The 10,420-nt window shown below is 54.7% G+C and overlaps 1 protein-coding gene across 1 annotated transcript in view; it reads left to right on the top strand.

Moving 5' to 3' along the window:
• Nucleotides 1–10,420, top strand: part of STK10 (serine/threonine kinase 10) — a gene marked incomplete at its 5' end in the record, with an annotated part of 98,264 nt that overhangs the window by 70,709 nt on the left and 17,135 nt on the right. The window contains 4 exons of the mRNA XM_015565136.1: nt 685–1,227; nt 3,922–4,052; nt 7,791–7,914; nt 8,372–8,551. Coding sequence (XP_015420622.1) covers nt 685–1,227; nt 3,922–4,052; nt 7,791–7,914; nt 8,372–8,551 — 978 coding nt within the window. The remainder of the gene's footprint in view (nt 1–684; nt 1,228–3,921; nt 4,053–7,790; nt 7,915–8,371; nt 8,552–10,420) is intronic.

The raw sequence follows: 10,420 nt of genomic DNA, 5'->3' as shown, positions 1-10,420 counted from the left end.
CTTAAATTTAAAGGAAAGCTAGTTTAAATACTGAAACCATGTGAGCCGGTGAACATGCCTGTGGGCGGGGCCTGTCCTGTGTTGTTGGAAGGCGGGTCCAGTCGGCTGGGGAGGGCCTTTGGGAGGACGTTCACTCCCCAGTACAGATGGCGCCTTGGACTTCTCTCCCTCTCCTTTCCTCTCTCTGAAATCAAAAGAAAAAATAAGTTAGTGGCTTGGCTGGTAGGTAGAATCTAGTCTTGGGTAAGTTTATTTTGGATTTTATGCAATTTTAAAAAAGACTTTAACTAGTTGCCATCTGAAAATCAGGAGCTGTCATGTGAAAGTCCAGATTCTGGCTTGTCCTGAAAAATTTGGAAGGTCTGGCCAGAGGGGACCCATTTTCCCACATTGTCACATCGGCTGGAGCTGAGCAGCCGCTGGCCACAGTTGCCTGCACTCCTAGGAAGAGTAGCAGGCATTAAACTAAGATTTGAGACAATCAGGAGATCCCTGTTCCTCAAAACAAGTAGTGCTGTGGCTGCTGGTTAGGCAGTCGGGAGTGGTGAGGACTGTGGCTGGCTGGAAGTGATACCTACTCATCTCCTCGGCCCGGGCCCACGTCATCCTGTCGGCGTCTGTGTTTCTGGCTGTTGCCTTGTACAGACAGCTGCGTGGCCTTGACTATCTTTTCTTTTCCTCTAGCCCCTAGGGGACCACACTCGCACCTCTTCCGAGGTGAGTCAGGCAAGCCTCGATGCCAACAAGCCTCTCCAGGAGCCACCTGCCACTCCAGTGCCACCCGGCCAGCCTCAGGACCAGGAGAACGGGCCCAGCCTGCCGCCCTCTGGGGACAGTTCCCTCCAGACTACCAAGCCCCCGGATGTGGCCGCAGGGAATGAGAATGGCCTCGCAGTGCCCGTGCCTCTCCGCAAGTCCCGGCCAGTGTCGATGGGCCCCAGAATTCAGGTGCCCGAGGAGAAGCAGGGGGCTGACCAGGCTGGCGACCTCAGTCCCGCAGCCAGCCGGCCCCGGAAGACAAGCCAGAGCCGTCCCATCAGCAGCGCCCTGGAGACCTTGGGCAGCGAGAAGCTGGCCAACGGCAGCCTGGAGCTCCCCGCCCCGGCCTCTCCTTCCAAGAGGGACTCGGACTGTGGCAGCCTGTCCACCTCCGAGAGCATGGACTACAGCACCTCCCTGTCAGCTGACCTGTCCCTGAACAGAGAGACGGGCTCTCTGTCCATCAAGGTAACGCCCTGTGTGGCGCACAGGCCGGGAGCAGGCTGTTCGGCTCCATTTGGGTTTCTGAGAGCAGTTGGTGGCTGCCTTTCGTTTCTAAGTGGCTCACCAGGATTGCTCTCTCTTTTTTAAAAAGATATTTTTATTGCCCGGCTGACGTGGCTCAGTGGTTGAGCGTCAACCCAGGAACCAGGAGTTCACAGTTTGATGGCGCTCAGGGCACGTGCCTGGGTTGCGGGCTCGCTCCTCAGTGTGGGGCGTGCAGGAAGCAGCCGATCGATGATCCACTGATGTTTCTGTCTCTCTCCCTGGAATGGGGCTTTTAGTTCGACTCAGTTTAATCTTCAAAATATCCGAGTTCATCTGTCGATCGATGATTCTCTCTCGTCACTGATGTTTCCGTCTCTCTCCCTGGAATGGGGCTTTTAGTTTGACTCAGTTTAATTTTCAAAATATCCGAGTTCATCTAGGATTTAGTCAGAGCAAACAGTTCGTTTGGGTTTAAGTTTCAACTTGGTTTCCATTTAAATTGGGTTGGTTAGAGGCCCTGGTGAAGTCGGGGAGAGGATTCTAGAAGTGGAAGTTCTCTGTTTGTGGTGACGGTGGAGTCAGGGAAAGGGAGTGGGCCGAGTTCATCTGGGATTTAGTCAGAGCAAACAGTTCGTTTGGGTTTAAGTTTTGATTTGGTTTCCATTTAAATTGGGTTTGGTTAGAGGCCCTGGTGAAATCGGGGAGAGGATTCTAGAAGTGGAAGTTCTCTGTTTGTGGTGACGGTGGAGTCAGGGAAAGGGAGTGGGCTCGGGCTGTCTCCCAGCTCAGTGGCCTTTCTGGGAGGAACTCGGTGAACGACAGGACCGCTGTGCCTCAGGGCCTGGCACTGCAAAGCGCTTTTAAAAACAACATAAAACGAAGGAGGCCCCTTCATCCATGTGCAGATGAGCAGACGGAGGCTCAGGTGGGCACTGGGGGCTGGGGAGACCCACGCTCTGGGCTGAGCCCCGCATGCCGTTCTGCCTTCCCCGTTGGGGCTGTGGCCTCGTGCTTGTCCTCCAGTCCCGGAGGGCTGGCGCCTCCGACAGATCTCGGGCTGCTCTCGCCCTCACTGTCACCGCCGATCACTTCCTTGCCTGGGCCACACTGAGGTCCCCCTCCAACCAAGGCCGAGGTTAGGGAAGTTCCTGTATCTTTTTGGTTTTTCCTTTCATTGTTTACTTGGTGAAAACATACAGTAGAAAGTCAGAAGTACTTGCCCACGGGAAGGGACTGAAGCAGCCACTGCACATGGCTCTGCGGCAGGAGAAGGAGCAGTGCTGAGGCCGCCAGGACAGGGGCAGGCAGCAGCTCCGATGGGTCGCTGCCTCGGGCCCATCCTAGGACAGGAGCCTGTCTCTCCTCCTCTTAAAGCAGCGGTTCTCAACCTGTGGGTCGCGAACAATGAAAATACATCCTGCCTATCAGATATTTACATGACGCTTCATAACAGGAGCAAAATTACAGTTATGAAGTAGCAATGAAAATAATTATGGTTGGGGGTCACCACAACATGAGGAACTGTATTAAAGGGTCGCGGCATTAGGGAGGTTGAGAACCGCTGTTAAAGAGACTGAGGGAGTGGAGAAGAGCCATCTCCCAGAGGAGGGGCCCGCCCCTTCCCGAGGTCGCTGGGAGCACTTCCCGCTGGCTGATGGCAGAGAGTCAGGGACGTGGCTGTTCTGATGAGTCCACCGGGGCTGCCTCAGACGGGCGGCCCTGTGACCATCGTGAATTGAGTCCTAGGACACGTGAGCTGGACACTGTGGGGAGAGGGGTCGGGGTGGCTGTTCAGGGTGATGATGTCCAGAGCCCCTGCGTCCCGACAGCAGGAGCCGGGTCCGAGCGCCGAGGGCACCGGGACTGACTGAGGGGAGCACCGTGCCCTCCACTCCCCCTCTGGGCTGGGGGCCCCAGGGCAGGTGGAAAGGCAGGGCTGGGCACAGCAGGAGGGCGGAAGCCAGCTGAGAGGTTAGGGAGGGAGCGACCTTGCGGACCCCAGTGCAGGCGCAGGGCCTCAGCGGACCCGGGAGAACTGGCCGAGGGCCGTGAGCAGCTCCCGCAGTCTGGGCGGTGCTCTGCCAGCCTGAGAAATGCTGATTATTCACAGGAAAAGATAACGATTATGAATAAGCTCCTGGTGCCTCCAGACGGGTGTGGCCCCGTGGAGTTCAGGTCAGATCAGGCGTGGCTGCCAAATCCCTTATGAGCCTGGTTTTCCGGGCGCTGGGTTTTGGCGTGTGACACCAGACTGTGCCTGCAAACACCACGTGCTGCACAGTTGCCAAGAGCCGGCGCTGTGCACAGCCCCGCGTTTTCTCACTGAACCACCTGGGGGGCAAGCACTGCTTTTCTCCTCCGACAAGACCAGGAAGCTGAGGCTGACGGGACAAGGGGCCTGCCCAGGGTCATAGAGCCAGTAGGTAGCAGAGGATTAGAAATGTCCCGTGTGTGGGAGTGCTGGCCGCTGGGGGGGACGGCATGGGGCAGTGTCTGAAGGCCAAGGTCAGGGAGGGGGTGGGGGTAATAAGTCAGACACTCACAGCCCTGGGTCGAGAAGCTTGAATTAAAGGGACGGTGGGCAGCCGCGTCCTCCCGGGCGTGCGGCCACACCGCGCCACCCACGGACTCTTAGCGGAAAGGCTGAGCTCTGCCCGATGATTGCCCTGCCAGGACTCCAGGCTGCACAATAAGACCCTCAAGAGGACACGCAAGTTTGTGGTGGACGGCGTGGAGGTGAGCATCACCACCTCCAAGATCATCAGCGAAGATGAGAAGAAGGACGAGGAGATGAGATTTCTCAGGTAAGTGGGGGAGGGGCGCTGAGGGAGCCAACGGGATGGGGTGGGGTGGTGAGAGAGCTGTCTGCAGCATGAAGCGAAGGATCAATGAGACAAAAGGAAACTGCTTTTGCTTGAGATGCTGCACTCCCCAGCCCACCCATTCCCTCACCCATCTCCCTATTCCACCCACCCACCCTTCTATCCATTCATCTATCCGTCATCCGTCCACCCATGCATGTATCCACCCACCCACCAGGTTGGGAGACATGGTGACCCATATAGTTGGGGCTGTTGGCTTTGTAGAACGTATACCTAATGGGCCAACACCCAACACACAAGGTAATTCCCAGTTGTGGTTCTTGTGAAGGAGGTAAGAGGTGATGACAGTGAGCGCCTGGGCTGGGGGAGGCTGCTCCGAGGGAACCCCCTGAACAGAAGCTGCAGGGTGAGAGGAGCTGCCCACCCGCAGCCCGTGGGCTGACCGCTCGGCTGGCTCGGGAGCTGAGAGGACGGGTGGGTGTGGTCCCCGGAGTCCTCAGGGCCTGTGGGTCAGGGCGGGAGAGTGTGGGTGCTACCCCAGCGGGAGTGAAACAGCTGGAGAGCGCGCAGCTCTCATGCCCCGTGTGGAAGGTGGCTCTGGCTGGGGGGTGAGGCTAGGCTGTAGAGGAGACCCCTTCAGGACAGCGGCCGGAAGAGGTGGTCAGACTTCACGTACATTTTGGAGCAAAACCCATGAGACTGGTGTGGGGAGGAGGGTGTGAGGCAGTGATGGCGAACCTATGACACGTGTGTCAGAGGTGACACGCGAACTCATTTTTTTGAGTGATTTTTCTTTGTTAAATGACATTTAAATATATAAAATAAATATCAAAAATATAAGTTTTTGTTTTACTATGGTTGCAAATATCAAAAAATTTCTACATGTGACACGGCACCAGAGTTAAGTTAGGGTTTTTCAAAATGCTGACACGCCGAGCTCAAAGGTTCGCCATCACTGGTGCGAGGCGAAGCCATCTGCTAGGGAGCCATCTCTGCACTTCTGAGGTGCTCAGGCCCCGAAAGCCTTCCTCAGGGAGACCCCGTCTCGCCATTTTGTAAACGAGGAGACTGCTTCTTGGCAGGCCAGTCACCGACCCGGTCACCCAGGTGAGAGGGTGGAGCTGAGGCCTGGCGGAGGGAGGATTCTGGAGGCTTCCGTGCAGCTTCCTGGGGCTGCTGGGCATCGGGGAAGGCAGGAGGCCTGGTGCCCTGGAGCCCCGGAGCCCCCTTGGGGCCAGGCCTGTGCAGGTAAATTCACTTTTGGTTTAGAGAACATTTCTAGAACATCAGACACATTCATGTTTTTAAAAAGCACCAACAGCCCAAAGCCAGCGCGAGCAGTTCGGGCTGCCTGGGGCCACTTGGCCCTTGTAGGAAGCAGGTGAGGGAGGCAGACGTATCCGTGTACACACACACACACACACACACACACGCGCGCGCGCGCGCGCGCGCGCACACTTTGGTGTCATCTGTGTGGGTTGGGCCACTGGGGAGGGACCGGCTGCTGTCGGGATGCCACCTCCTGTTTGAATGGTCCCCCGGGAGGTGACTTGCACTCCTCCGGCTTCAGACCCCAGGGGCTGGCTCTCTGTCTCCCCTCCGGGAACTTAGGTTTCTGGGGTTGAACCTGCAGGCTCACCACCCAGTCTGGAAGCGATGCCGTCTGGCCCGAACAGAGGAGCCGTGTGCTTGCGGCTCAGGCTCGGAAGGGGAGACCTGGCCGAGGTGGAGGAGAGGTGCTCTCCAGCAACAAGGCTTTCTTGTTTGCCTTGGTCCTGAGGTCTGAGCAGCCGGCAAGCGTGGCCAGGCCACAGGGGTGGAAGGCGCCGGTCGTCCCCAGCTGGCCACAGCCCTCGTCACCCTGGGTCCCAGCATTTCCGGAAGATTGGGCAGGCAGGCGTCAGGACCATGGGACTGACTCACACTCTCCCAGATCGAGGCTTCTAGGCCCGGTTCAACAACTGCGGGTGCTGGTTGTTTCCTTCCTCCGCCACCTGCCTGTCTGCCCGCCTTCCCTGTGAGAGAGGGCGGGGCAGGAGGTGAGGGCAGAGCTGGCTGTGGATCCCTTTGTCTTTTGGTCAGTTGTTCTGGAAGCCTGTTTCTCTTGAGGCAAGATTTCCATTTCTTTGTTGAGACTCTCAAAGCCGGTTCCTGCCTTCTCCTTCCCGGAGGGAGGGCAGAGACTCAGCCGAAGCTCCTCTACGCGCGGCTGTACAAATGTCTCCGCTTTTCCCAGAGGCCTTTGGCTCTGCTTCCTCATTGTCATTCGAGACGTCACCATTAGGGAGTGTGTGCTGTGTGCCAGGCAGGCAGTGCAGGTATCACCTCATTTAACCCTCCAAGAACCTGAGAGGTGGAGATGATCTGCCCCATGTGACAGCCGCCTGCGAGGCTGAGTGAGGCCGAGGGCGCCCAGCTGCAGAGTCGGCAGAGCTAAGATTCGAACTCGGTCCCTCAGACCCCAGATGTGGCCTCTCCTCCTACAGCTGTTGGCGGGCTCCCCGAGCAGCTCTGCCCTCTCCGAGCTGCGAGGAAGGGGTCGGTGGGGACCCCGTGGGGCAGCCTGCAGACCCTGGGCGAGAACAGGACACAGCTGCCGGAGAGCCCCATTCAGTCGCAGGCCCAGTTCTTCCCCCATCATTTTAATTTCTTCTTCTTTTCTGATTATATAAACGACACATACCAGTTTTCAGTGGACTTGCTCAGAAAGAGCCACAGTAAACATTTGGGGGTTTGTCAGTGTTTATATTTCTGTGAATCTATACACTGGCAATACACAGGTTACAAATCAAGGTGTGCATTGTAAATAGGAAATAGGATATGGTTCAAAACTCAGAAAAAGCGGGGAAACAGTGAAAAATCTCCCTCGTTCACTTTCCTGCCAGGCGCCCAGTCCCCTCCTGGTGTTGCTACTTTTTGCTGTAATCCTTCCAGAAATACAGTGTGTAGATAGGAAAGTAAACTCACATACCCCTGTGCACACACATACACTCTTTTCCCCCACCCACATGGTAGGGTTGCCTAATAGATCCACCTGTCAACAGAGATCATCCCATCTCTCTCATAAAGAATTGCTGCATTTTTAATAGATGTTTTAAAAGATATTTTAATAGATGTGTAGAAGATGTTAATCTTTTAAAGCCTGATTTTTAATTACATCAGATGGCTATGTTTTCGTTTAATTAGACCTATACTGAGGGACTGTTACTGACATCCTTGTTCACCGTTGTTGTGCACGTGTGAATGCTGCTTCAGAATATTATCCCCAAGTGGAACTCTTATCTCAAAGGGCACAAACGTATTGCCAAACTGTCCTCCAGGAATGTTGTACCACTTTATACCTCAGCCGGTTACAAAAGTACCGATTTCCCCTATAATCTCACCTGCTTAATTAATTAGAATGGTACTCCTTTTTAATTTACATTTCATATCTATATACGTTATTTAAACATTTCTTGTCTTCTGTTTCATGTCTGTTCACGTTCTGTGTCACTGTTTACATGTAGGATATTCCTGTTTTACTGATTTGTAAGGACTCTTTCATATTAAGGTTATGAGTGTTTTGTCCGCCCATAAATGTCAAAAGGAGCCCGAGTTCTAACGCTGCCTCTGCCCCAGTGCGGTGCTGCTCCACCTCCAGCCTTCAGTGCCCCTCGCTGTGAGTTCTGGGATCTCTGAGGCCACATTCTGACTGCGGTGTCCACGCCTTTTAACCCTCAGGCGCCAGGAACTCCGAGAGCTTCGGCTGCTCCAGAAAGAGGAGCATCGGAACCAGAACCAGCTGAGCAGGAAGCACGAGCTGCAGCTGGAGCAGATGCATAAACGTTTTGAACAAGAAATCAACGTGAGTGTGAGGACAGACGGGCCCCGGTGGGCTCCTTGCTTCCGTTTTTCTTTAGCAGAAGCTGCAGTGGGGGCGATCGCGCAGCGGAGCGTGACCCACCGTTGTCCAGCCCCCCTGCTTTCCCGGTCTCCTTAGGCTTTGACTTGTACCACAGAATCACCTGCAGGTCACAGAGCCTCTCTGAGTCACGCCGGAGCGTCTCAGAGGGAACTAGTCTGTGCTGAGCACCAGGCAAGAACCTGCAAGGTAGATGGTCTGTCCCCCTTTTGCACGTGAGGAAAGAGAGACTCAGAGAGGTCAAGCGACTTGTCTCAGGTCACACAGTGAAGAGGTGACGGAGCTGGGATTTCAGCCCAGGCCTGAGGACACGTTCCGGCCTCTTCCCATCCTGCTCCCCATCTTCCTCCCAGCGACTTATGAAGTGACTTTGCTGAACTCTTCTCTCTGCTCCTTGCAGGCCAAGAAGAAGTTCTTTGACACGGAGCTGGAGAACCTGGAGCGTCAGCAGAAGCAGCAGGTGGAGAAGATGGAGCAGGACCACGCTGTGCGCCGCCGGGACGAGGCCAAGCGGATCCGCCTGGAGCAGGAGCGGGACTACACCCGGTTCCAGGAGCAGCTCAAGCTGATGAAGAAGGAGGTGAGTGAGTGTTGGGCGGAGGCCGGGTGTCCAGGCGGACGAGGACCCTCTCGGTTATAAGCGATGGAAACCTTAGCTCAGCCTCGCCCCAGCCCAGAGGGAATTTGGGGGAGCTCGTTTTCCTGCAGAGCCCCCGTCCAGGTATGTCTGGATCGACGTGCCCCGGCCGCACAGGAGGAGCCACTCCTGTGTCACCGGGCTCTGCTCTCTGTGTGGCCCCGGCTCCAGGCAGGCCCTCGCCACATGGTCTCGGGCAGTTTCCTCTGCACCTCCAGCTTCCCAACTCCCAGCTGAGAGAGCCGGGGAGAAGGAAGGATGGCGGCCCCGGGAATTTGAGATGCTGTTACCAGCAGGGGGCGTGGGTGCCGGGTGGGCAAACGCACGTGTCCTCCATGCCCCCCTCTTTTCTCCCAGAAGAGCAGGTCCTGAGTTTGTACCCATGCAGCCTCTCCCTTTCCCCAAACCCAGCTGGAAGGGGGAGGTGGCCAAGAGGGAGATGGTCCTGAGACAAGGGGAGGGAGGGGGCTTTCAGCCTGCCCCGGGGTCCCAAAGAACAGCCCACACGCCCCTAGGTGAGCCAGACACGGGAGGCTGCGACACTTGTGCTTTCCTAGGCTCTCAGGAGGGAGGAGGGAGACAGGAGGTGGAAGCCCCCAGGGTGGGCACACCAACCCAGGCCATTCCCAATCTCCAGATGGGAGCAGCGGGTGGACAGCCTCTAGGGGGGTCCACGGTACGGGCCAGGGGGGTGTGGTGGGGGGCTCAGAGCCCAGCTCCCAGACTGCACTGTGATGGGCATGGCATTTGGTGTCACCAAGGGGACCTGAGGGAGCAGGGCGGGGGCTGGGGTAGGACCAGTGAGGCACTCACCTCAGGCACGCGGTTTAAGAGGGTGCCAAACAAACTCGGGAATCAAGGCATAATATTCTAATGCAGTGGTTTAAAGTAAAAATTCGAGCAACATCTTCATAATGAACAGAATGTCAGCTATTTAAAATAAAAACAGGATCCGACAGGACCAGGATTAAGGTGAGGCAGTGAGGCTGAGTCCTTCGAGTGTAGGGCTGGATCTTGTCTGCACTTAAAATTTTGACATTTTTTTCATGAGTTTTTGTCATGGATGTTGTTTTTAAGATGCTAATTATTTTGCGTACTGAGTTTTTTGGCGTTTCGGAGAAGCGGGGGCGCTAAGCCTGTCCCCAGCTCCAGTGCCGGGGGCACGGGCTTGGCTTCAGTGAAAGGTTTGGTAGCTTCTTTCAAGGAATTGGTCTATTTCATCTAAGTGGTTACATTTATTGGCATAAAGCTATTCGTAGTATTCTGTAGTATCCTTTAAGTAGCTGTAGGATCCGTAGTGATGTTCTCTCTTTCATCCTCTTGTGATAATGTGTGTCCTAGTCTCTTCCTCCTCCCTCTCCTCCTCCCTCTTCTCTTTCTGTCAATCTGGCTAAAGGTTTGTTTTATGGACCTTTTCCAAGAGCCAGCTTTTGGTTTCATTGACTTTCTGTTTTCAGTGTTACAGATTTCTGCTTTCCTATCTGGTTTGGGTTTAAATTGCTCTTCTTTTTATAGTTTCTTCATGTTGAAGCTTAGATCATTGGTTTGCGACTATTCTTTTCTAATGTCAGCATGTGATGCTGTGTGTCCCGCTAAGCACTGCCTTAACCTCGTTCCACAAATCGTGATGTGTTGCATCTTTTTTTATTCGATTTGATTAATATCTTAATTCCTATGTAACTTCCTCTTTGATCTGTGGGTTAAGGTTTGCCTCAGAGTTTAATTTTGAAATGTTTTTGGATTTTCATATCTTTCTGTTAATTGTTTCTAGTTTAACTTCATTTTAAATAATATATTTTTTTAAATTTCAGT

Source organism: Myotis davidii, unplaced genomic scaffold, assembly GCF_000327345.1.
Source record: "Myotis davidii unplaced genomic scaffold, ASM32734v1 scaffold399, whole genome shotgun sequence".
NCBI lineage: Eukaryota > Metazoa > Chordata > Mammalia > Chiroptera > Vespertilionidae > Myotis > Myotis davidii.
This window is presented reverse-complemented; position numbering and strand designations above follow the sequence as displayed.